The sequence below is a fragment of the Plectropomus leopardus genome, chromosome 13 (genome assembly GCF_008729295.1).
Source record: "Plectropomus leopardus isolate mb chromosome 13, YSFRI_Pleo_2.0, whole genome shotgun sequence".
Taxonomy (NCBI): domain Eukaryota; kingdom Metazoa; phylum Chordata; class Actinopteri; order Perciformes; family Serranidae; genus Plectropomus; species Plectropomus leopardus.
The window spans coordinates 5610211-5638172 of NC_056475.1; the positions used below are offsets into that span (position 1 = coordinate 5610211).

At 40.9% G+C, this 27962-nt stretch overlaps 1 protein-coding gene across 2 annotated transcripts in view; it reads right to left on the bottom strand.

Moving 5' to 3' along the window:
* Nucleotides 1–27962, bottom strand: part of spns2 (spinster homolog 2 (Drosophila)) — a 94229-nt gene that overhangs the window by 45167 nt on the left and 21100 nt on the right. For both annotated transcript variants that reach the window (XM_042499776.1, XM_042499777.1), the window contains exon 2: nucleotides 20292–20357. In XM_042499776.1, the coding sequence (XP_042355710.1) occupies nucleotides 20292–20357 (66 nt within the window). The remainder of the gene's footprint in view (nucleotides 1–20291; nucleotides 20358–27962) is intronic.

The following is a 27962-nucleotide window of genomic DNA, read 5'->3' on the forward strand; positions in this document are numbered from 1 at the left end:
CCTAATTGCCCCACTGCTGACTGGACAGCTACTCCTCATTCTCCTTTAGGCTTTTAGTCAATATTTATGAGGACCCAAACAGACCTGAATTTTTAATGCTCTCAAAGGGAGTTTTGCGTCTTTGCAGAGGGGAAAGGGCAGAGATGTTACTCTTGACAGCAGCAGCAGCAGCAGTGAGGGGAGCTGGGGAGGCAGGCGGGAGTGTTTTGACACATCATCAGCATAAACATACAGAAGAGGAGGGGAGGAGAGGAGATGAGAGAGAGAAGAGAGGAGGGGGGAGTTATATAAGACAGCTGCTGAGGCCAACCAACAGAATAAGGGACAATAATCAGATTATGGCATAACTGTAGTTTTGAACATGTGTGATATGATGGCATGAAAAAAAAGAAAAAGATGTCCTTTTGTAACTATATTTTGCAGGAAGACTTAAAATAGTGGTATAGCAAACATTTGTTGCAGGTGTAAGTCAGTGATGCACATTTATCAGATCATTGCATGTGATCAATTGGCCAATTAATTATCTGAGCTCCAGAAATTAATATTCTGTGAAGATAACCAATAAGATGCACTGTAAGAAGATTGTATCATTAGATAATCAAATCAGAACACCATTTCCCCATTCATTTCCCAGTGACACTTAGATACTCTGTCCATTTCAATGGACGGCCATACTTATTGGAAAAAGGGGACATGGCTCTACTGCTGTCTACTCTGGATGATGTTGAACACTGTGATTGGCTTACAGACATCCAGTCAAATAAGTTTTTGCATTTGGGTGAAGTCAGATGACGAGAATTATAGATCTAGACATCCTAGAAAGGTTATGTCCATTGGAATGGACGAGGGATCTGAATGGGTTAAGATGTAAATTAATCACACAATGATATATGGAAAGTTAGTTAGTTAGATAGTTTATCATGTAGTTGTATATTTATTTATGTGTATTTCAAAATATCTATGGTATTATAAAATATTAGAAGTAATACAATATAAATGATTTTTTTATACGTGAAACAGCCATACTGGTGAAATACATTTATCCCCCAGCACGACTTCACTGTGTCATTTTGAGAAACCAAAAAAAAATCTCATTTCAGAGAGCGAAATGTAATCTAAAATCTAATTCAAATCTAATTTGAATTATTATTAATAAATGAATCAATTACAGTTTGGGTTTTCACAGGTGCTGGAATGACATTATCTGCTCATTACAGTAATGAGTCTCTCCTACCTCAGTATAGTTCTTGCCTGCGTTTGTTTACCTCCTCCAACTCCTCTCTCTCTTTTTCTGCAGCCTCCATCGTGAGCATTTATGTAGCTAAGTGCTGCAGGTCTGTTGTGTAATGCTAAATGACACTGATGACTGCTCAGTGCAGGTCCGGCCCTCTAAAGAGCTTTAGCGGCTAACCCTGCAGCCACAGTATGACTGGGGAAACCATGGGAACACACACACACGCACGCACGCACGTACACACACGCACAGAGAAGGGTGTTCTGCAGTGCGAACTGGAGATAAGATGGGGGAGCGGTCCACTATCACCCACCACCAGCTGGTTCGTGGGTCCTAAAAGCCAGGAATCATTACTCACGCTGTTTCGCAGCTTGTCAAAAATACATATCTTTATGTCATTATCTGGCCTATTTGAAGTCATTAGCAGGGCCACACATCACCATCTCCTTTTCTGTGCCCTTTTTCATGTAATTTTGTGATTTGTTTGCATTTTCTTAAGGCTCATTATCACCTCTTTGCAGTGTCAGCACATGGGAACGGAGTCAGGTCTTGATAGTGTGCATGCACTTATTTAGCAATAACCTTGCTGTGTATTTAACCTTGCTGCTTTCTGTGCAAGAGAAGGGAGCCTCCTGTTTATATTGCTTTAATATCCTGTGTGATTAGTGTGAGCCTCAGTAAGCAAAACTAAGGAGAAAGAGATAACACTCCTTAGTCTCCTTGTTGCAGAACTTGGCAAAAACAAATGTCTATAAAAAGCATTTTTTAGTTTTACTTTAGTTAAAACATGCAGGTGTGATGTCGACTGAGCGACCCAACAGGGCACAAGTGTCAGGTAAACATTTTGCCAAGATGCTGCTTTGAACTGACAGAATAATGATAAGATGTGTTGCTGCCACAAACAAATTTGACAAGAGCCATGGAGAAATGCTGTCAGGTTGTTTATTTGAAGGGAAGCAGGTACACCCTTCCACAGAATCAGGCTGCTGCAATTTCTTTCTAATCAAATTCCTTTCATCAGAGTCGGAACTGACCTCCTGCGGTGCTCCACAGATTTGGATCGAGAGAGGTACTCTTTGACCTAAATTATAGATGCACAAGAGAATAAAATATCTGAAGTAGATCTGTGTAGAATGACAATCATACATAATATAAAAGTCCTGCAAACTCACAATAAAACCTGCTGTTGTAACTAGCAATACAGTATTATATAGAGTCACAAAGGAGATACCTGCTCCTTCTCATTTAAGTCAAATCAAAAGAAATGGTGTCATTTTGATGTAATTAATCTAACGTTACACGATATATATTAGCAGATTATACACACGTGCTGCCACATGCAACCTTTATTTGGGCTCATCTGCTCCCAGGAAATGCCCTGTCACTACAAACACTGCCTCTAAAACGACCCCACTGTTCTCCTGTCAGTCTTCTCTGAAAACTGCAGACTTTCAAAGGCTCAAGTGAAGAGATCTGTCATGCTAAGACACAATGATTTCCTCCTGTGAGTGCAGATCATTTTGAGGGCTCTGGCATGTAATGTTCAGAATATTTGGACATGAGACTGTATCATGTTATTTATGGGATTTATTGAAGAAGTTTGAAAAGGCATTGTGTGTTTACTGGATGTTATGAACGCACAACCCAAGCACCAGAATACATGTTGCCATTGTATCTTTCTACATAAAAATGTTACATTTGTACTTTTATTATGTAATGGATACTGCGGTGTGGTTAAGAAAAGTTTGTTTGGCTACAAAGATACGGTTTTGGTGGAACAATCAATTAAAACAACAACAAAAACATTTTTCATGACCCTGTTCCCACTGGAAACACAGCAATTCCACAGCAATCACAAAATTTGTTGGCTAAAAATGCATCCACAGTTTGGTAAAAAAACAAAACAAAAAAAAAAACACTCATATTTGGTAGCTGAAACAAGTCACTAAAAACAACCACATTTGGTGGCTAAAAGCTGCTGGCATTGCAGCAACAGGTTGCCAAAAACACCCATATTTGGGGGTCCAAAATACGTCAATACTTGGTGGTTGAAAAGCTGCTTGAAATGCAGTGAAAGGCTCACGAATAACACCCACATCCGGTGACTAAAAAGTGCCGTAAATGTAGTGACAGGTCACAAGAAACTCTTTTGGTGGCTGAAAAGCTTCTAGAAATTCCTCAGTGACTCGTGACAAAAAAGCTGTTTTTGTTTTTTTGTTTGTTGGTCTCAAACAGTGGTCCGGCGCTTCACCATCCCCTTCACCTACTGATGACAAAGTCACTTCAGAAACGTTGATACGATGCGTATGAAACGTACATATGCAACATATCCATGACTTGCAGAAACACACAATGCCAACACTTTCTTCTGGGCTGGAATACAGCATGATGGCATCATTAGAAAGAATTGACTCAGTGAAGAGAAACTATGTGTGTTCAATCTATTCCAAGACTCTGTAGGGAGGACACACAAACCATGACTAACAATAAGTCCTCACAGATGTCAGGTCACACCCAAAACACTCAGGGAACTGATTGAAAAAGCTTTATTCGCAACTCATTCTGAGGAGGAAATGTCTAGGGTCTGTTGAAAAGGTAGTTCGTTAGAAACGTAATGAATAGAACAGCTCTATTGACATACAGTAAACTGCTCCTCAATATGAAACATGCTTAAAATGCTGCACATCCTCACAAGTCACATTCCTGCGCTGACCACCATTGTCTCTTTGTTTGGTCTTGTTTATTTGGAGGAACACCACAAGTCCTCATGTCTGTGTGATCTCCACCATGCCATCTGAGATAAGCCCTGGCTATTCGCCACAGATGGCAATCTCTCATAAATGAAGTGCATATGTAACAAATATGCAGCAGGAAAGCCCAAACAGACAGCAACAGACGCACTCTGTGGATGTTTACACCGCAGGCCAAAGGGGAGGAAAAGTCTTCATAAACTCTTTGATAAAACAATGGACAGCTTTGACTATTTTTTTAGACCGTAGCGTCAGAATGTGTTTTTATTACTGCACTCAAAATGATTTGCATCTAAGAATGGTAAAACCTGAGATGATTTTTTCAGACTTGTGGAAAGAAAATGTCTGAAATACACATTAGGGTTAATTTTAGTTCAAATTTGTGCTCTAAACATGTATGCAAAAAGTGTATATTTAATTGGATAACACATAGTTTATATATCTAAACATGCAATTACAGAAAACTTGTAATACAAAAAATAATATGAATGTAAGTAATCAACTGGGGAAGCTTTGACAGTATTTTTGTTCTGGAAATGTACTGAAATCAAGGGATACATAATCAGAAAATTTGGAATAATAAAAACTATTGTCTTTATGAAAGTAATTAAAAGGGGAAGTTTCATGGTGACATCTATTATATTATATTATATTATATTTATTATATTATATATTATACAATAGTCTTATTTTTTGTCGAAAAATATTTTTAATTCAGACTTTTAAAGGCTTATTTCTCAAAATAGTTTATTTTCATTCTCTGGGCCAAAATTCTGCACCTAAATACACCTACCTTCCCAGTTTTATTTTTATCTATTTTTTGAATGGTTTTATAGGTGTGATTTTTCATATCCTGATTCAAAGAGCATTTTAAACCTAAAACAAGGGCAACATTTGATTTTTTTTTTGGCTGTTGACAATATTTTTCTTACGGAAATGTGTAATTCCATGCATATTTAATAACATAATGCCTTATTTGGATATTTAAACATAAAAGTTCAGAAATCTTGTGATATTAAAAGTACAAATGTTAATGTAAGTAATCAACTGGGGAAATTTCATGATGATATCTTTTAGTTAAAAATTCTACTCAAAACTCTATTCATTGGGGGTGTGACATTTGATGGATCAGATGAGATTCCTTTATGAATTATTATTATTTATTGCAGATAAATCAAACCTTTTTTTAATCAGGCAGGATACTCCTGAGGTAATTACTTTTAATTCTGATAATTAAAGTTTTCACTGTTGTTACTGTGATCGCCATCAGTGATCTGTCTGAGGGACGTGACTCAACCGTAGACGAGAAAACAACTTAAACAAACCCTACAGTCTCAGCTCTGCCCGGCATCATGCCTTTATTATTCAGCTTATATAACACGTTTCCAGCTATTAGCTCAACAAACACGAATTCCTTTTCTTCTTTAAACCATTGTTTATCTCATAACCGGCTCCTCTCAGGCTGTGAGTAATTGTCAATTCCACACCGGTGGCACAAGTTAAGAAAACAAGTTGTGCGGTTAATTTAAAGTAAGGGCATTTGTGACTTAATTTTTATGTATTGTCATTACAATGCTGCAAAAAGCCATGTGGTGAAAATGGAGACGATTCGCTGTAACCTTACTGAGCTGTTTGAACAATTAAGGTCGTTTATGTATTAATGTCACCTCGTCTGACTGCAGGGGCGCCTTTGAGGCCAGTCTGGTGGAAGTGGTTCTGTATTTTAAAGGCGCCACAGTGAAGATAAATTAATCATGATTCCTTCTGAACTATTTCATTCTCTTTGTAGCCAGAGCAAAAAAGTCATTTGAACTCTCCGTGTACTTCTGACAGAATCCACAACAGCAGTCCAATGAATAATCCCACAGTGAATTCTGATTTTGGTCTGATATGTGCTTCAGATGGGAGTGTCAAACCAGTTCAGATGTTGTTCAAATTCCAAACAGGATGCTGAGCATATTTCTCACAGTATCTCAGCGTGCAAATTACATCAATTACCTGAGTCTTAGCACATTCCAGCAGAGGACAAAGGCTGTGTGAGAAGTCTAAAAACAGACACAATTACTGGTATAGTGGACACAATGGAGTCAGGTTTGACATTACTGTGTTGTCAGTGGGATGTTAGATGCAGGTGAATCATGCTGTATGTGTCCGCTGGTTAACTCGTTCTCTTAACTCGTGGATTAGCAACAACCATTCATACCAACATGTAGCCTGACATGCTTAACATAGCCAAATTGAAACTACATAAGATTAAATTTAAAAAAGCCCCCCAAATTTAAAAAAAAAAAAAAAGTTGTATATCACACTAAAGGCCAACATTGTGTTATGTGTTACGCCTCTTTTGCTTCTTTCATTGATCTTGCTTTGATTTAATTTCACCTTCTATTTATTTTTATCACATATTATGGCTGTTATTTCTTAAACTTATTTTATGGTTTTTATGTGTTTTTACTGTTCTGACTTTTGTTGTTTAATATTTAAAATTATTTATATTTATATTTATATTTATATTTATATTTATATTTATATTTATATTTATATTTATATTTATATTTATATTTATATTTCTTTTATTTGTTTTTTTCCACCTCTGGCCTGTCTTCAATTTATTTCCCATATTATGTTATCCATGTGATTGTATAATGATTTCATTTTCGTTTAATGTATTTATTCATTTTTATATTCATAAATATATATATTTCTATATATTGTTAGATTTAAAGTTTTCGCACTTTCACATGTAAAGCACTTTTGTGCATTCTATATTATTATTATTATTATTATTATTATGGAACACTGACTGGAGCATTATGCTGCTATGTAAAAAAACAAAGAATACATAATAAGGTGACTGTTGTAGCCCTACTATGGAATCTCTGTATAAAATGGGCTAATGAGATGAACAGTATAGGGGCCAAAATACAGATGAGATTCTCACCGGTACTTTGAAGTAATGATCAGTACAGTACAGTGAATGAGTCAATGAGTATTGACTGAATCATGAATCATCCTTTATTATCTTTTATCATCAGTCTCATAGTGAATTGGTAGCAAAGCCTTTTATCACTGAAGCATTATACTCTAAAAGTGAATTTAAATTGGTCTAATTATGCTTCTTCATGGTTCAGTTAGATCTGACGTTAGATTTTTTTATTTTCTCTTTATGAGAGATTTTACAGTAAAATAAATTGCACACAGACATAAATTACCCAAAATATGGTGCAGTGGAGCCTTTACGGAGCGAGTAATGACACTGAACGTAACTCAAAAACCGAATACAAAGCAGCACCCCCACTAGCAAACCCCCCTAACACACACACACACTTTCCTCCTGCCATACACACACAGAGGGAGACAAGAAACACCGGACGTCCAGATCTCCCTTTGATTGGCCAGCAGAACAATACCTCCTGAGATGAGTCACCCGCTATGAATCAACGCCACCGTGAATAGAGCCTCAGGAGGAGATGCACGTATGTTGAGTGTGTGTGATTGATATTCACTGAGCCTGTATGGATACATTTCCCTATGAAACACTAGTTTCCCCTGAAGAGAGCACCTGTGAGGCTCTACATCCGGCCGTGGGATACCAGCAGCTCATTTCATCCTTTTTTTTTTATAAACAAAAAGGCATTGAGACACTTGTGTACGGAATAGTTCACATTAAGGTGACTGACAGTGATTGGAAATGTGGAAATGAAAGGCACCTTATTCCCCCCAAAATACACAGAAAGTATTTTTGCTGCCCCCTTGAAGCTGCTACCTCTGAGATTACACTTTTGAAGTAAATATAATTTGTCACACATTCAAGTGCTCCAGCTTGAAAATAAAATCCTTTCATATATAATACAGCAATCAGGCAGCCCAGAGCTACTTCATGCTGCAGTGGCAAAATGCAAAATAGAGGATTTCAGGGACAAATGGAAATGAAAAACCTCAGGATGTTCATCAGAGGTAAAATGGTAACATTCGAGAGTATTTGTTACCTGCATGAAATGCAAAGCAATAATTATGTATGTTTCCATCCATAAATCCATAATTATATATATGTAAATATATATATATATATCTTCCTATGTCTGCCACTGACGTTCTGTGATACCGCAAACAACGCCACAATGTCAACAAATGCACATGGTTAGAATTAGAAAACAAAGGCATGTGTGGTTAGGTTTAGAAAAAAAACATCATGGTTTGGCTCCACATTCATACAGGAAGTGAACACCGGCTCCCACATGAAAGTCTATGTCAGTGTGATTGACAATTTCAGAATGACAACAGGCTGCCAATTTGTAAGTGCCAGAAACTGCGGTTTGTCTAATGGCCACTTGAGGCTGGCTCCAGGACCAAGTTGATCCCCATGGATCTCTACCTTCTTAAAGCCAGATGTCATCAATTTGGAGTCCCTTAATTCTTGCTCTCCTGTCATCTTTTTTTGCAATATGGGTATTTCCTACTGTAGCTGAAGTCATCCCTGCAAGCTGTGAAACCTGACAGTCAGGACAGACAGTCTAACAGAGGGACAGCAGTTCGAGGAATTCAAATGTCCCTCAGCTGCCAGAGACAGAATTAGAGGAATAAGAGAAGCAGATCATATCTGCAGGTCTGTACATGTCTGCAGGCTAGGCGTTGTTTTTCGATGCCATTTACAGCACTGTCAAGTGCCACTTTGACTTGTTCACTGTGGACAAGGTGTGTGTCTAGGTGTCAGCGCTCAGACATGCCGCTTCCATAAATACAACTTCCCTCTTCAGTGTCTTTTGTGCCTCTGCCCTTTTTGTCATTACAAGGTTATCTGCTTTCTGCAACTGGAGGCTTTACTGTGGATGAGTGATGTCTGTTAGTCAGTGAAAACAGTTTTGTAACTTCTTGTTTTGGCTCACTCAGGAGAATGTCTAGGCCAATATCATCTCTGTTATCATTCTGATTAAATAATCAATTTATATCGCTTCGCATGATGATATTGATTCACAACAAAAGAGTCAATTGCAGAAGTTACTCAAATAGCTTGAAAAATAAATAGTTGAACGCACTGAAGGGGAGAACAATTCAGTCAAAAACTATGTGAGATTTTTCTGTTGGTGATACAATGACAAAATAAATCTGTCATTTAAGTCAGTTTAAAGTTAAAGTGAACTTTATTGCCAATTTTGTAGGGCACAGGACTTAGAAAAAGAACAAAGAACAAAAGAATAGAAAAGGAAAGGTATACAAAGTAGGTCAGTACTAACTAAGAGTAATAAAACTGCAGTTAAAACTTTAAGAATAAATGGGAAGTAAGCGATTATTTCTGTTTTCACCCACAGGATGAGTAATTGGTGGATAAAGTGAAAGCTGTAAAAAAATACAATGTGAGAACCACCCTTGTCATTATGCTTAAGGTTACCAGCTCACACACTGTGTAAAAGCCACTGGCAATGTTTTGGAAATACAACAAGTAACCCAACCCTATACACCGCTGTCAAGGATCTCATCACACACAGAATGTCAAGCATTCCAGCCACATAACCCTTCACATTAAAGGAACATAAAACCACATAGTCTATTACATAAAAGTCCCACTCTGCAGCAGACGGCAGAGATGCAGGGGTTACAGACATCAAAAGACACCAAATGAATGAATCTGTCTGTGATATTGGACTGCCACTACTGTGTATTTGGCATGAGCTGCTGGCTGATACATCTTTGACAACACCGCCCACTGAATCTGTGGCAAAACAAGACTCTGCTTCTTAACAGGGTGAACCTTTCATAATAAAAGTGCTAATACAAACTAGAAACTTTTTTTGGCACTTGTGGTGTTAAAGCCTGCTGTCTGTCCTGATTCTTCAGCTGATCGTGAAGAAGCACACGGAAGAGCACCTAAAGTTTTCCACTGGGACATGTGAAGCAACGCCTTGTGAATTTCTGATTTACAGCTAGAGGAATCCTCTTTGTTTCCAAGAAGGAAGAGACAGTGTGTACCAGTTTAAAGTCCCTAAACTCCCTGAATGAAAACTTTTTTGCGTGCATGATTTTTAAATCTTTGGTGCAAGCTTTGTCTTTGCAAGATCATTGAGTATTCTATTTAGGTTCAGTATGGCATTAAATTTGATAACCAGGATAATGCAAATGTGCAATTCCAGTAATACAGAGGCTGAAATGGCATGATTAAGGTCTCTGCACAACAACTTTGTATTTTTTTTCCAACATTCACGTCGCACCAATCAAGTTTATGCACTGACTTCAAAACCTTTGTCCATCATCAAAGTTTTTTATAAGTTTAATTTTCTGCGTTTTTTTTTTTTTGTTGCATCTGTCAAAAAAGTTGATAGACCAATAAACGGAGAAGAAAATGCAAAATGCATCACAACCTGCGAGACACATACCTCTGTAACAAGAGATAGGAAAATGGCAAAAGTAAGGAAACCATGATGCAAAAGAAGTGGAAATATATGGATACAATGTCCATCCACAAGAAAGAGAAAGTAGCCTTAACCTATCCAGCATCAACACAAAAACGGGAAATGATGACACTTGTAGCTGAGTGCAATTTGACAGTCACACAGTATCATTCATACTAAGCTAACCACAGTGCCAAATACAAGACGTGGGCAGAGATCGGCAATAGCTGGGGAGGCATCTCCAGTAGAGAGAAGCAAGGGAGCATATGTGTCTTTTCATTTTGTCACATATTGTGATTTTCTGCAACGAATAAAGGAATAAAATGCATCAAACTCAATATGCAAGGTTTCTATGCATGAAGATTCTCGTAGGATGTGTTCATAAAAAAATGTATACAAAAATACAGACTAGGGGTTCAAAGGCCTTACATTTACTGCTGTGCACACTTACTAGCATTTATTTGTTTAAGAGATTGCAGCCTGGAGGGTTGCACCGTCTCTGGTGTATTCTGTTTAACACAGCATTAAATCTAATGCTGTTTACTGGAGTTCTGGGTCTCATAAAAGGATCCATATGGAGCAGAGCATTTTATTCTTCTCTCCTGCTTGCTATGATATTCAGATGGAAAAGAATGAGAGAAAATCAATATTCATTACTACAAAGGTTGGGGTTAGATGTTACAATTATTTTATTGACATTATATTGCTACTGACTGAAAACAGCAAACAGAATGTACAACAGAAAGCTGAATAAGGAAACAAAGAGCAGTATCTTCCTTTTATCACCAACTAATCAACGGTGACCGGTGCATCTTGGCAACAGTGTGTTGTGTTTTCTATCAGGTGTGCAGTGCTGGTGGGAGTGGCAGCTTTGTTTCTCCTTTCTCTTATGATTAATGGGACTGCCTGTGTGGGGTGTGACACATAACTTTGGTTTGAGTCGGACACCAGAGCCGGCCAACGCGTCTCTAACACTCTCATACATCACATCTCTGCCTCCTGGATTGCCCTTCACGCAGCGCCCCGAACATTTCTGCTTTCCTTGAATTTCTGATCACCTTTAATTCTCCCCGAAACCCCTCTGTTCAGACTTCACCAGTGTTGGATTACCGGTGCTTTTTGACAAATGCCACATGCAGCCTGGGAAATACCCGTGCAGCACTCTACTGTCAAACTCAGCAGCTAATTCCTGCAGAAGCTGCCATCAAGTGCTACCAAATGCCAACTTAAATCCCTTTTCTTTAATTCAATCTTGCAGCTACTCTGAGAGCTGATAGCTTGTCACTGCAGCTGCACTACCTGCTCAGTGTGAGAGCTGCAGCTGGGGAGAATTACACGCTGCTACAAATACCAGGCGGGCTGGAAAGTGTGCACTGAAACATCATCTTTTGTTCATTACCCGTGCATACTGTAAGCAAACACATGTGGTAAGAATAAAGGACGGTGCTCGCGTATGCACTAAAAACAAGAAATAGTAGTGAGATTTGCATTTAGTAAAGTTCCAGAGGGCGATCCAGGCTGCGGCATTAATAAAAACATGCAGTTATTTTTTCCCAGGGATATTTTACTGTGGCTGGTGACATGGCACCGAGCTGAGATCCAGCAGAGAGAGTGAGGAGTTTTTCTTTCCTTCAGTAACTACAGGAGCAGCCAGCTTAATGACAAGCTCTGGCTGAAATGACAGAGAGCCCCTCTTGTCTGTGTTTGTCTGTCCTACCCTTGTTATTGGTACTAATGGGATATGAATACTAGGACTAAATAACACATACAGACACAAATTGCCTTCACATCCACACACTCTTTTAAATGACGACCTAGCACTGCACTTACAGTTTACTTCCACGTCTGTGAAAACATGGATGCTTCACACATCTTCCTCCCGGCAGCACAGACGTACAAGTGTACAAGTTTCTACACAATTTCAAGATGAAAACCAAAGACTAGTGCCACCAATTTAGTATCTGACCAAATGTCTCGCTTTCCCAGAGTTATGACATTGAGTGATGACTGGAAATTGTTTGTGCAAAACATTATATCAGTTCATCTTTGACCGTTTGGATATATAGTGTCATCACTTCATCATTTTATCTTCTTAGACATTTGTGTCAAAATTTGCTATAATTAGCCTGTGCCTATTAGCCTTAAGTTATTGCCAAAAACATGTTTTGTGAGGTTGTTTAGGTGGTTGAGTCTGGACTTTTGTGCCAAATTTGAGGAAATTCAGACTCAAAGTCACAGTGAACTTGATGTTTGACCACAAAATTCTTATCAATTAATTCTTGAGTCAAAGTGGATGTTGGTGCCAAATTTGGGGAAATTCCCCTGGGACCTTCTTGAGACATTGCAATTAAGAGAATAAGATGGACGCAAGGTCACTGTGACCTTGACCTTTGACCACCAAATTCTAATCAGCCCATCCAGATGTCAAAGTGGAAGTTTGTGTCATATTTCAGGACATTCCTTCAAGGCCTTCTTGAGAAATCAATAGAATGAGACAGATGCAAAATAAGAGTTACCTTTACCTTTGACTTTTACAATATATTGAGTTCATCCTTGAGTCCAAGTGGACGTTTGTGCCACATTTGGAAAAAAACCCTTGAGGCATTACTTAGATATCATGTTTACAAGTATGGGATGTTCATATAATGTGAAAACATAATGCTACAGATATGCTACAGATATTGCTAGAGTGAAGGTATAAAAAACAGATAAGGAAAAAGCAGCCCTATCTTTGACCTTGACTTGCTAGGGTTTGTATGCTTTGTCTGACTAGTGTGTATGTGTGTGTGTGTGTGTGTGTTTTTAATTGATCTGCTGATGTCACTCGGAGCATAAAGAGGGGAGCAGCTTCCCATGGCGTCAGGCAATCGATCGCTGTTCAGCCTCGTTTTTTCAAGAAGCTGCAGAAAATATCACTCAAAATCTTGTTAACAGAAATGCTTCATCACTCCCATGACGCCTAAAAAAAGACAATGAAATAACAGGCCTATTTTCAAATCTGTGACTCTACAACAACACTCCCACCTCCCTACTGTTTGTGCAGTTTCTGTGGTGCTTAAAAACAAGAGGATTAGAGATCTGATTGGACATGTACATGTAGAGGGGTTGACAGCATGCTTGTTAAATTGGCCTTAAAATCCTGATTGGATTGGCAGCCACTCATGGGCATTGCTGTCCGTTCCCTGACAGGAAGTGAGGGGGAAGGAGACAGGGAGCGGGATGCCAATCATCGCCCAACAGCTGCCCTCCTCCGAGACATGGCCTATAAAAACAGCCCGAGATAGACACACACACACACACACACACACACACACACTCGGTGTTGTTGTAGATGCAACATCAGGTCATCGTTCTATTCTCAGCAGGAGAGTGGCTGCTGAACACCATCGCGATGCAATTATTTGGCTTTGGGAATCAATAGTGGAGAAGATTAAAACTCGCCGCCATGCATGACCAGAGAGAGGAAGCCACAGGTGGCTCTTTCTTCTGCCTCCATTTCCCTTCATCCCTTCGTCTCCGCTAACTTCTATAAGGTGCCGGCGGGAGTGACAACAAGGCAACAACAGCTGCCAAACTGCTGATAGAGTGAGACAGACATAGAGAGAGAGAGAGACAGAGAGAGAGAAAGAGAGAGAGAGAGCGGTACTGAGGGATACCAACCAGGGCAAGAGACAAAATAGGAGCAGCTGTGAGCAGCCAAAACAGCTGATCAAGCACTGATAGCATGACTTGTCACCGTGTGAGAGGAAATCAGAGAGGCCTCCATTCAACAGTGGACATTTTGATTAACACTGACCATAAACCTGTACAGCTACACCTAAGAGCCAGTAAAAAACAGGCTGGCATAGCCACAGTATGGGATAAAAACCTGACTTTTACAGTAACTTCTTGCAGTTTAGGCTCAAAGCTTCTTTTGTGCAGTATTAGGCCCAATCCCAATGAATCCTTTGCTCCTAACACTTCGTTCTTACCCCTCTGTATTGCATGTCCACTAGGGGTAGGGTGCCCCAATTCCAGTTTTTTTTAAATTATTATTATTATTATTTCTCCTAATATGTTTATTGTTTGTTTAATGTTTGCACCAAAAGCAAAGCAGATTCCTTGTAAGTGAACCTACTTGGCAATAAATCCTTTTCTGACTACTGATTTCATCTAGCTAGCTAGTAATGTTACATTGTTATTGCTGATAGCGTTAAATGTAATTTGAGACAAAACTGCATCCTGACATCAGCAAAAGGATGCAGGGGAAATCACCACAGCAGAGGATGGCATATTCACAATGTCCTGCAACACTTCCCCTTGTAACTCTTTTTTTCGAAGGACAAGATGGCACTCAAAAATGAAGGGTAGGGGTAAAATAAGAAATGGGATTGGGCCTAAGCCTAATGTGTTAACGGAGCTCAAGCTTGAAGTCTCACACACCACCTGTGTCCTCATTCCTAACAGCTCACATACTGACTGAATGGCAGACTGACACCATGTTAAGACTGGGGCAGTGTCAGTTGGTGTGTGAGTGTGTGTGTGTGTGCTGGTGTCATGTTTCAGACAAGGTGGGCAGCCCCACACAGAAGAGGGTACAGACAGTCTGCGAGCTGTTTTGAGCGCCGGCTCCTTATTAAGCCGCCGCCAAACTGTACATCCAGCCTGACTGACCCCAATAACTCTGCTTCCATGCTAGACCAGCGGCGGATAATTACTACACCAGCCCCCACTGTAAGGGATAATTCAGCCCATTAAGACTTTTTTCTGATTTGCCTTAGAGCGCTTGAACACAGGAGGAGAAAAGCTTCTCTCAGATTTCTTCGACTGGTTAACAAAAGTGCTCAAAACTCCCCTCAACCAAAGGTAATACCATCCAGGTGAAGCCCCTCTCCTCTTCCTCCCTTCCATTAACCTTTCGTGCCCCCTGTACCCTCAGGACTGGTCCTGTTCACAGCTGCGTGTGAACGTCACTCACTTAGCCGCTGCTTGAGGGCCATTAGCACGGAGGGCTGTCAGTTCCAGTGGGAGAGCTGCAGTCTCAGTGCTCTGACAGGTCTGCTGAGCTCAGGTGAGACCACGTCGGCATGCGAACGGACGGGCCGGAGAGCTCGAGGCTCAAACGGCACGCCTTCACCCCTAACCTGACTGACAGCTATAACACCTCATCCTCTTACACAGAGAGCTGAGACTTCACCTCCTCAAGCAATAATGACACACGTGCACACACACACACACGCATGCACAATACAAATGAGCACATACCTCATGTCAATTTGTGTTGTGTAAGCTGCTTTTGAAAGAGTCGGAGTTGCCAAATAACAGAAATAGCTGGTGCTGCGGAGGCTGAGCTCACCACAGGGTATTTTCCGTGTGTTGTCCTTTAGCATGAAAACACTAGTTTACACCCACCACACTGCAAAAAGTATTCATCTTACCAGGCCATTCAGTCCCCAGACATATGTTTCTTACTTCCCTGACAGTGAAGTTGTAATGTTTCCACTTACTGGTTTCTTTAAGGGTCCAGTGTGTAAGAATATACTTGTAATTTGTTTTCCTTAGTGTATAATCACCTGAAAATAATAATTGTTGTGTTTTTGTTACCTTTGAATGAGCTGTTTATATCTACATACGGAGCAGGTCCTCATCAATAGATATCGCCATGTTGCACCATCATGTTTCCAGAGTAGCCCTGAGTGAGTGAGTTCCAGTTTGCAGTCTCTTATCAACAAAAACATCCAAAAAACATAGATTTTTAATTTTTTTTAACATGGAACTTCTTCCTTCAGTGTTTTAACAACTTTAAATCACCTGGTTCATTTGTTTTGGTGGGGAAAATCTCCTGAATGTCTGAAACTTAAGATACTAGAGAATGAAAGTGAGCACACATTATCATGTGCTAGATTAGTGATAAAAATCAATGTTTTCACAATGCTTCAATGTTTCTCCATTTCGGAATCAAGCCAAAATAGAAAAACATTGAAGCACTGGAAAAACATTGATTTTTAACATGAAACTGCTTTATTCAGTGTTTTTACCAGTTTAAATCACCGGGTCCTTTTGTTTTGAAGACGTAGAGACCTCCGGATCTGGTAAAAACCTCCTTAACATCTGGATCTTAAGTTATCAGAGAAAAAATCCATGCACACATTGGCAGGTGCTGGGCTGGCAACCCTCACCTCTGACATGCCAAACAGCATTGCAGAAATACCAATTTTTAACATGAAATTTATTCAGTTCTTTTAGTGGTTTAAATCAACTGTTTTGTTTGTTTTGGAGAGGAAGGGGCCTCGGCGGATAATTCGACTTCGGCTAACAAAATAAACACTGAAGGAATTCTAACCTGGGAAAGTATCAGCTGGTTGCAACCTGCAATCCTCACAGCTTGATGCCACTAAATCCCCCTGAATTTTACACACTGGACCTTTAAATGAGTATCAATACAAGCTAAGTAGCGACACACTGCTTTTGCGAATAACAAAAAACTGACAAATAAACACTTTTTTGAAAACTGCTAATGCCACTCACTGATTGTGGGTATGCTCAGGAAAAATTACATTAAGTGTCAAAAACAGACATTTTTTGGAGTGCAAAAATCAAAACCCAAACACCACAGCAGGCCTAAGGAGCTCCTCTAGTGCTCAATCAGGCTAGTATTTCCAAAAGCAAATAACTTGTCAGTAACTCCTAGATATGGGAAATTTTTCATTCCAGTAGTTGTGATCAGGAGCCAAAGAAAAGGGTCAAAACGATCCTTTGCTCAAACTGAACCAGAACAGGGTTCATAAAGTGATTCGGAGTCAGACTTGTGTTTGCTCTCCGACTTGGGTCCTGCAGTGTGTGGTTAGTGTTTTTTTAAAGTGTGAGGGTGACCTGGCAGTGGGGAGAGAGAAAAAGCCTCAGCGCACACAACACCCACCGCCTGTAAAACACCTACGTTGGCAGTTTGCTTTCCCAGGTGGACGTGAGCTGCCAGGACAGAGCCAGCCTGGCCTGCAGGTGCTCACAGAGGCAGGGATTGTTCCCTCTAGAGATGGAAGTGGGGGGATGGGGGTAAACCGGAAGGTAGGTGTGCATAGTGTAAACAAATACATACACACACTTAGTCTCTGCCTTCCAGCTCCCTGATTACGTCAACCTCCTAACCTCTTCTTCACACCTAGGCTCCCTGTCTGGGCCGACCCGCTCTCACAGCTCAAGGCCTGGACACCCAGCATTCCTCAGGCCAGTGTGAGAAAGAGGTCGCCTGGGGATCAGGGGCCAAGCGGAGTCTGAACCGTGACAGGCCGGGGCAAACCAAACACACAGCAGCCGTGCTTTTAGCCCGGCCTGCTGGGTGCCTCTCAGAGCCCTGCAGATGGTACAGAGGGCAAATCAGCTACACATACTCCTCCACTAACATACTGTGTGTGCTTAAGTGTGTGTGTGTGTGTGTGTGTGTGTGTGTGTGTGTGTGTGCATGTGTGGTAGTGTGCAAAAAATGAGCCAATGCAAACAAAATTAAGAGTCAAACACCCTTCGCTGTTTCCTGTTTTAAGCTTTTGTACAAATCTTTTAGTGCAGGTCAGCGTGTTTTCACAAATTCAGGTACCAGGCAGATTAAAAAACTAATAAAATGTTTTTGATTTTGCACATCAGCACTATTAGCAGTCTGTGCAAGCACAAAAACCTGCTTTGAAACTCCAGATTGACTATTTAATCTTCTGACTACTGCTGCAAAAAATTGACAAAATATAATAAAAGGACGTAAAGAAGAGAGAAGCATGTAAAGGAGAAGGAATTTCTGATGAAAATTAACTTGAAATATAGATTCTTCATGCGACAGTCAAACTGGGTGGAAATGAAATTTAGAATTGGTGAAATGCCTTATTCACCGAAAACATCAACAGAACACTGATCTCTTTTTTTCCCCGGTGGATATTTCTGTCCTCATCACGCCATTCAGCTCACCTAAACTTAGTCTAAGAACATCAAGCACAGGAGGAAAACACTGGTCTGTATTCTTTCCCCCCTCAAACTCAAAACCTGCCTGCTTGCCCTCAATGGCACTTTGTGTGCAAGTTTGTTGGTGTTTGAATGAGTCTGAGGGCACATGAAGACAAGACTGGGTACTGTCCTCCAATGAGAGCGCTTTGCAAGGTATCTCTCTAAAAGGTGAATTCATTGGGGTCTTGAGTAGAACAGGAAACCCTGCCCTGAGCCAGAGTCCTCAGACGCACCAGGCGCATACATGCAGGCTCTCAGGAGAACAGCGTGCCTGGCTCCTGAATGTTTTCCTTTCTGTTTCTGACCTGCCCTGCTGCTGCTGCTGCTGCTATGAAGAAATATCACTCCCTCAATTTAGCCTGTGATACATCAGTGCTCTGTAAACTAAACCAGCTTCAATTTAGATACATTTAGAACAAAATGTGTAAATATCTAAAAATTAACTTTTAGATTTGAATGGAGATACAAATAAATTCTTGCATAAACTGAGGCAGTGCTTTATCTTGTAATTTATAACCAATAAAATCTTTTTCTATTTTGGCTCTGCAGAGTGATTTAAATTAGAAGCAGGGAAGTTGGGACAATTCTTATCTGTTTTTTCTGAGAAAACTGTAATTGCCTTCTATTTAAATCCTATGATGAGAGCTCCATATGGTGTTTCATATTAGGTACAATTGATTTGCTAAAGTACAAATGCCCCTCCCCTCTGCTTAACGTTCACATTAGTAATTTTTTTCCTATGTGAGTGTACTTGCGTCATGATATGTGACGTTTTTGTTGTGCTACAGGAGAGAAAAGGGCACTGCAGGCGGACCAGGGACGTTCTCTGCCTCCAACCAGACTGTCGAAGGTGGCAGTGACGCCAGATCTAGGTCTGCACTGCCATCTGATACAGAAGCATTAGTATTAAATTATCCTGTGAAGAACTGCTTGTAGTTGCATTAAATAGCAGCCCATTTATTGTGTTTGGCTTGTTTATGCGCAGTAGGTGTTCATCACAAATGCACACTTTGCAAGAAATCACCTTGTTAGTGTGATCAAGCACGGATCGGTGTACTGTGCCCGGGTACGACAGGCCTACACAATGTTCACTCCAATCTAACGGGGGGAAAAAAGGTAAACCGGCACACTTACTCCTTGCCACACAAGTTTACTAAAGACAACATTTCGATCCCGCTTGGATCTTCGTCGGGTCAAACGTTTTTTCACACTCTAACCGAAACTCAGGTCCCTGATGTGAAAACCTCCTGAATAAAGGAGATAAATTAAATCCACAATGTGAAGCTTTACTACCTGTAAACTACACCATTAAAATCTCTGCCTAAGTAAAACCCTTTTTACTATTCATGTATGAAAATGGCATTTTTGCTGTTAACTAGGACTCGGGGTCAGAGCGTCTGCCTTTCATTGCTACATCCAATACACTAAAATATCAGAGTTACACAATTATAACCCTCATCCAGAGTCAGACTGGGAGCAATTTCGGCCCTGGCAATTTTCCTCTAGACTGGCCCAATTGCTACCCACTACTAGTTATTTTTTCTTTTTGTTTTGACCTTTTGTGCTCCACCTTTTGATCTTTAGCTCTTTTATCCATCTAATTTCTAATTTTATTCCACTTACTCCATTCTTTGACCTCTGACATTACATGATGGACTGATTCACTGGAAGGCATAGGGGACAGTATCACTGCATCTGCCTTACAGTATAGGTAGGCCGCCAGAAATTTTGGGACCACATAACTGCAAATAAGATGGGCCAAGTGGGCCGTACTCATCATCTTTTTTTTTCCCCCCACATTTTTTTCCTAACATTGCTTGCAGTGGCCACAACGTGGGCTGGCTTGCCAGAATTGCCCGATAGCCAGTCCGAGCCTGCCCTACTCACTTAGAAAACGTGTTTCGGTGTTGAGCTAAAAGGTTTTTACATGTGAAATTATGGGATTAAGGGACTTACCTGTTTGCAACAAGCCGATTCCGCTGTCTGATTGTTCGTAATGCCGTTGGATGTCTTGCACAACACCTGTAAACAGGGGGAGAGGGGAAACATAAGTGTGGTTTAATAATCATAATCACAGGTACTGAAACACTGAGCTCATTTTATTTATTACTAAATTGATTCTGGCTTCATGGTCGTCTTTTGTGGCTTATGATTATAGTTGTATATGACGGATAGACAGAACTCAGAGCCTATCATTCACTTTACATCCCTGAAGAGCGATACAATATCCCTGATAAGTGCTCTCTTGGCTGCCATACAGGGGTAAACTGAGTAAATGGTTGCAAAAGATTTCACTGCAGGGTGTTATATATCAACAACTGTGGTGTTAAATCGCGAAACACCTTTCACGAAAAGCACTTCCACATAACACACACACACACACACACACACACACACACACACACACACACTTTCTCCACTATTAGCTTCCCACTGGCTCATGTAAACAGCTCCAGTGCAGCCACTGGAGTTGCTTTTGGCGTGACCAGATGACACTGCAACTCACTGCGTGAGGTCAATATTTCTGGTGGTGCTCATCAGTCACACAGACACACAGCAGCACCGTAACATCGCTCCACTGTGAGAAACCACAAGGTCTTTGAAGTTAATCCTGTTACTGCAACCCAAGAGCAGTTATGCAGGAATGGAGGAAATTCACTCGCTGTGCATGTCTTAGATGCCTTGATGAAGTGAATGACATCTGGTGCAGCTGAATATCCGCTCAGTACGACGTGTGTTCAACAACCATTTGAAGCACGGATGCTTGGAGGCCAGTTTTGCAAAATGGTAGTCCAGGGGCCAGTTTGTACATGTTTCCAGGATTTTAGGAGTTTTTTTGGTTTTTTTTTTAGCATTTTGGGATGTTTCTAGGATTTTAGGACGTTTCTAGGATTTAGGAAAATTTCTAGAATGTGAGCAAACCCTAGGATTTTAGTACATTCCTCAGATCTTAGTACATTTCTAGGATTCTACAATGTTTCTATGATGTTAGTACAGTTCTTGGATTTTAGCATGTTCCTAGGATTTTCAGGCATTCCTCAGATTTTAGGACATATCTATGATTTTAAGATTTTTCTAGGATTAGGGGCTTAGCTAGGACCTCTGTCAGGGTGTGCAGGGGATCTTTCACTGGCACTTTTCTTTTTTTTAATACAAGCTCTTTTTTATGCTGTTTTATGCACTCTGGTACCTTATATATACTGAGAGTACAAAAAAATCTTAGTGTGAATCCCTTTATTTTTTATTGTGAATTAGAAAATGGTTTTGGGGGGGTGGGGGTGGGGCTCTTCGCACCCAATTGGGAGCCAAATTTGGCCCGCAGGCTGTAAGCTGAGTATCATTGATTTAAAGCATGCACATGAAATCTCATAAACTTTTTACATCACATCATAAACATCACAAGATCAAGATGAAGAAGAAGATCTGAGGGTGATTAATTAGGGTTAAAGAAATCCCTTTAAGTCTACCATACAATTTTAAACAAGAAGCAACAAGTCTCATCAAATCTGCTCCTCTTGAGACCACCAGCTTGAAAAGGTTCAAAGTCTTGTTTACTATGGGAAAAGAAAAGAGAATAAGTCAAGATGCAACGTGGTGTGCTTGGTAGTGCAAGCTGTATCTCTGCAAAACTGGCAGGCTGTTCCTGGGGATTGCAACACAGCTCATGAAAATGGAACAGCAGCATGACTAACATTTTAAAAAGCTGGCTGTCTGCTCCTCCGAGTGGACCACTATGACCTAGCATAACCTGACCTCGACACTACTGCACCTGAGAAACTTTCAGAAATAACTAATACCTTTGTCAGTTTGCCTTGGAGGATGATGAGGAAGATCACAGGCGAGCAGGCAAATAACTGTACTCTACATGATAGATGTTGATTCTGCTATCCTTGGCATTGGCTTTGCTTGTCTATTTGTCAACAAGGAGACACAGAGTGTTTTAAAGGCGGTGCGATGCAGAGGCAGGTGAAGGTTGGACTGTGACTGTGAGAGACATACGTCAGATTCCTGCCATGTGAGTCAAACCACCTGCTCACATTCTCACGCTGCGGGCGGCATTCTTGTTCAAGTGCGACAACTCTTTGCCTTGTTTGTCTTTCATGATGATGCGACTTTAAGGTGCTTGCATTATGAGCCAGTTTCAGTGAAACCAACAGTTGAGTGACTTACACTTTCAAATTGAGGAGAATCTCTTAAATCAGCATTCCCCAAAAAAGCACACTTGGATTTGATTTGTCTCCTCAGCTTCCATGTGTGGTGTTTCTTGTTAGCAGCTCTCACAGAGCAAACAATGTGGCAATTATGCAGCAACAGCCTCCAGGCAGGGAAGACTCAATTTACACTTCTAGCAATCTCAGATCAGATCCTGTCCAAGTTAGGGTGGATATTGGGAGAATTCAGATCATATTTTTATGCAACTTTGGCAATGTCTGCCATAGGGATGTCAGTTTTGGTTAATTTTAACTAATCAGTTAATTTTCAAGAATAAAAAAAACATTATAGACAAGACACCTTTCCTTTTAGTCCAACATTGTACCTACCCCCTGCGACCTCCCAGGCAGCGCTGGTGAGTAAGCAACTTCATTTTGAGCCGCAAATTACTACATTCACACGGGAATCAAACAGCAGGCTCCCAGGTGAAAGTATGGGGCGTCATCCACCAACCCTGCCATCCACCCCATAGGGACTTTCCAACCCCTTATATTATGTCCTTACCCGCAGCGTTTCAACCTGATGCTGTCCAGCAGCATATCATACAGCCGGGACAGGTACTGTCCGTCCATGTTATGAACTAACTCTACCAGTTCACATATTATTTTGCCGTACCAGGTGCCGTCTGGCCAACCAGCAGCATATCATAACACAACAAACACAAACAAACTGACGCTGCCACAAAAAAGTGGTTTTAGTGTTGGTGTCTGATGCCGAAATCACCGAAATCATATGCAGTCCAGGTTTCAGTTCATCCATCAATAAACACTGCAGCACCTAAAGACCCGAAAAGAGTTCCCGTGTTTTGCTTACCTACGTTAGGGCGGGCGTGTTTATGTAAGCTTGTGAAACTACAAAAAATATGGCTCCGGTGTAACACAAACACATTTGTGCAAATATATCGAACAGACCCAAATGTTATTCTCTCATTTAATGTATACATTTCAAAAATGGCAGATAAGTTTAACAAAAGCTACAGTGGCAATTAGTGAAATTCAGACCCTGAACTAAGTGATAATCGTCCAAAAAGATTCAAAATAACAAAGTATGTAGGAGGTTTGCTGATCTGATCTACCACCCTCCACTCACACACAGACTTGAAACTACTTCTAATCATAAAACACATCAGGTCATCATCCCTACATGGCCTTGGCAGACAGTGACTCTGCCCCCCTCCCTGTCAAGCCTGTCAAGCAGCGACAACAGTGTTTAACAGTGTACTGTACAACTGCAGCTGTACTCTAATTAGCCTGGAAGAAGTTCACACACACACACACACACACACACACACACACACACACACACACACACACACACACACACACACACACAGCCTGCTGGGAGGGGGATACCTGCAGCAAGTGGTGGAGCGACCCACCTGGAGAGAGGCTGCATTTGTCTGAGCCACACCCGTCTGAATTTACCACACAATTAAAAGGCAATTAATAAAGGTAGAGTTGGCAAATTGTTAGAAAAACAGAGCCATGGATATCAAATAAACCAGTATAAAGTAATCAAACAAGATAAGACAAAACACAGAAAAAAAACAGAAAACTATTGTACAGAAGATATTATGACATGTTTAAGTTTCCGTAATCCCGCAGCTACACATCCATTTAAATAAAAGGTGGAAGTCAAATCACAGCAGCAGTGTATATTGTAGATTCAAGTGCAATGAGCTGTGTAATGAACTGTGTTAATCTGTAAGGGATTACAGAGAGCCGGCAGCTCTGTGTTTGTGTAGCTGCCTATCGCAACTATCATCTCTACTCAATGAGGCCTTTTAATGCTTCGCAATCAAACTCTGTCCTTTTGATTTCCTTCAGCCTTCCAGCTGCAGCTCTTCCTTTCTTTTTATACCCTTAGTCAACTTGCTGAGGTTCATGTTTTTGGACTTTTTGAGAAAATTCCATAAAAAAAAATTCCATGTCCATATCTTACAACAATGGAGAGATTTAGTTTTGTATCTGATGATTAGGTACCACAACCCAAGCTGGCGGTGCCTGGTTTGGTTGCCATGACAATGCTGTACGAGATAAAGGTCAAGAGACCACAAAGGAGCTCAGCTTTCCAAATCTCCAAACTGCCTTTTTTGTAAGACTCATTGCTCATTGCTCAGATCCTCATTGCAACTACATTTCACAATGCAGCATCTGCTCATGGCAACTACATTTCACAATGCAGCATCTGCTCATATTTCTAACCTAGCAACACAGAAAAAAGTGAATTTTAGACATACATATCAGGGCATCACTGCGACTGAAACAAATATTATCTCACAAATGCATTTAATTCAACACAATTGCCATAAAAGTATCTTTCTGCAAACCATGGATTTGTTGAATTTGTGTGCTATTATGCACCAGATGCCCTGAAACTTCACATTTCTTCCTTTACATTTCAACAGTGCCGTGGTTAACTTGAGGTTATATTTAGGCACAAATTTCACTTGGTAAAGATTAGGAAATTAACATGTTTTGGCTTAATGTAACAGCTTTATTTTGCCACTATACAGGCAGAAAATGCAGCAATGACAGTACAAAAAACACTACTTTTTTGACACTATTCCTACAGCCAAGGCATTGATGTCTCAGTTAAAAAATAAGCGCATTTCATGAGACTATCCTGGATAGAAATGCATCAATGTCTGGGTAAAATTTAAAGGGCTTTTAAATGCATTATCCCAGCAGCAAACACAGCAATGTCTTCGTAAAAAACACTATCCAGGCGGGATATGTAGCAACGTCTCGGTAAAAACATCCACAATTCATTGCAGTATCCCAGAAACAGGAAACCCAGAAAATGCAGTTATGAACAAAACAACCTCTTTTTGTGGCATTATCCTGGCAGGATATTCAGCAATATCTCAGTAAAAGTTATTGCATTTTGTCGCATTATCCCAGCAGGAATTGTGGTGATGTCTCGGTAAAAAACAACCACTTTTCATGGCAACATCCCAGCAGGAAACCTTTATGCCACCTTAAAAACATTGAGTACATGTATAAAACTTACAAATGTAACATATTTGTAGTTTGTATATATGCACAAAAGCAACATTTTGTTCAGCAACTGGGCTGTTTAATTGAACAACGTTAATGAGTTTCTTAAGTGTTGGGCCCCTGGGGGGTCATGTGTGCATCTGAGCATGATGCCAAGCAAGAAACATTGCAGGAATGTGGATCTTCCTGACAGCAACACAACAATAACACCAGCCACTTCCATCCTCATTCAAGGTAACAGCACTCATACAGCAAAGCACAGTCACAGCGAGGCCACTCCCTCTGACACACACTCAGAGTACTGTACACTCCCTTAGTTTACCTCTATACCAAAGAAAACATGGTGAACACGCTCGAGGAAGTGGTTAGATGTTCCGAATGTTCTGTCTTTGAATACACAGCTGCTTTTTAGTCTGTTTGCTTCAGGGTCATTCAAACTGTAACTGACTTGTTCTGTGTAACGTCACAGTCCAGACACCCGTTTATGTTTTCTTAGACACTTAAGTACCCCTTTCATGAATTCATTGTGATGCAGAACTGTGCATACTATGCGGCTGCAGACACTTGTTCTCTGCAGTCAAAACACAGAGTCGGGGGGCCGGTGTGGAGCTGACACTTATTCCACCCGCTCATAAAGTCCGTCTTTATGACCACAGTATGGCTTGAGAAGAAATGACTCAAATTGGTGAACACGCCACAAGAGCTGCATTTAGAGCAGTGAATGGTGAATGATCATTCTTCAATACGAATAGTACTTTCTTTCAGTCTTTGCAGTTTCCACTATAAGACAACCAGTAGAGTGCTCAGTAACTGCTCCACAGTGATACTCAACTTACGGTCTGCACGCCATATCTAGCTCCTCATAGGGTGCCAGGTGCCCCACCAACCATTTTCTAATTCAATTAAAATAAAGTGGGAATTGTTATTGTACTTTTAGTATACATAAGGTGCCAGAGTGCATAAAATAACATTAAAATAGAAAGTTTTCATCAAAAAAGTGCCAACTGAGGATCCCTTGCACCCTCCGACAGAGGTCCGAGATAAAGCCCTAATGTCCTAAAATACAAGAAACATCCTAAAATCCTACAGACATACTTAAATCCGAGAAACGTCTTGAAATTTGAAAAATGTCCTAAAATCCTAGAAATGCCATAAAATCCTTGAAACATGTATGGGGCTGCTGAGACTGGTCCCTGGCCTCCTGTCATTTTGCAATAGTGGCTCCCAAGCAAAGAAAACTGAGTATCCCTGCTGCATAGGCTAAGGACTGTGAATAAATCGAGCACAGAAAAAAATGTTTGCAAAACAAAAAGATACAACACATTTTGTTGTGATTTTTGGAGGTTAAATTACCTGAAGTCCGTCAACATGATGGCGTGATCCGGAGGAAACATTTAAGTGAGCATACAGCATGCTGTTTTTGCAAGGCCAGCTTTCATGCAGTGACGCACGCTGCCAGCATTACTCCTCTGGGACCGCCATACACTCACACATACACCATAAGTGAACACACACACGCCCACACACCCCATTCAGCCAAACACAGACATGCAGAGTTCCATCAGCTTAGAGAGGACAGATTTCATATCAAATCCCCAACAGAGACGCGTGGATCTCCGGCCCCCCTTGGTTCTATTTCTGCTTGTAGAAACTAGGCTAAGAGGAAGGAGAGAATAGCGGTCCAATTTAACGAGTGCTGGAGACACACAGAGGAGTCACGAGGAGCAAAGAAATAGGTGGTGGCTACAATGGGGTCAGTTTGGGCTGGATTCGTTTTGTAAAGCGATGTTTTTCCATTGTTTATATATATAGTATATGTGTGTGTGTGTGTGTGTGTGTGTGTGTGTGTGTGTGTGTTCCCCTTTCCCCTGGTTTTACTGTGTGTGTGTGTGTGTGTGTGTGTGTGTGTCTGAGTGAGAGGGAGCCAATGGATGGAAGTCATTCATTCTGGCCAGAGTGTGACGGGCAGCGGTGAACCGCTCTGCTGATGTGGCCAGATCCTTCCCCTTCATTCCTGCAAAGGGGTGATCCCTTTTCATGTGTCAACCCCATCAGTATAAATAGTCTGGGAAAGGAAGAAGAGAGGGGGGCATAATGAGTGAGGAGAAAGTGCATCGTTTTTGGTTGTTCTCGTGACCAACTTTTGGATTTGAGCATGTGGGAGACAGTAAGAAACAGCACGGGGGGAGAGGAAGAGAGTGCAGAGGCAGGCCGCGCTGCAGAGCGTCTCAGACTGCAGCGAGGAGAAAGGCGACCACAAATATGCCCGACTGTGGCCGGCGGGCTCCTGACCGACTGCTCTCCTCCCTTGCCATGTGGCCGCAGTGGGCGGGGGAGCACTTTTTCCATTCCACTTCCTTTCCTTGCCACACAGAAAGGAAAACGTGCTGCAAATGTCTGGGAAAACAGTGTAGAG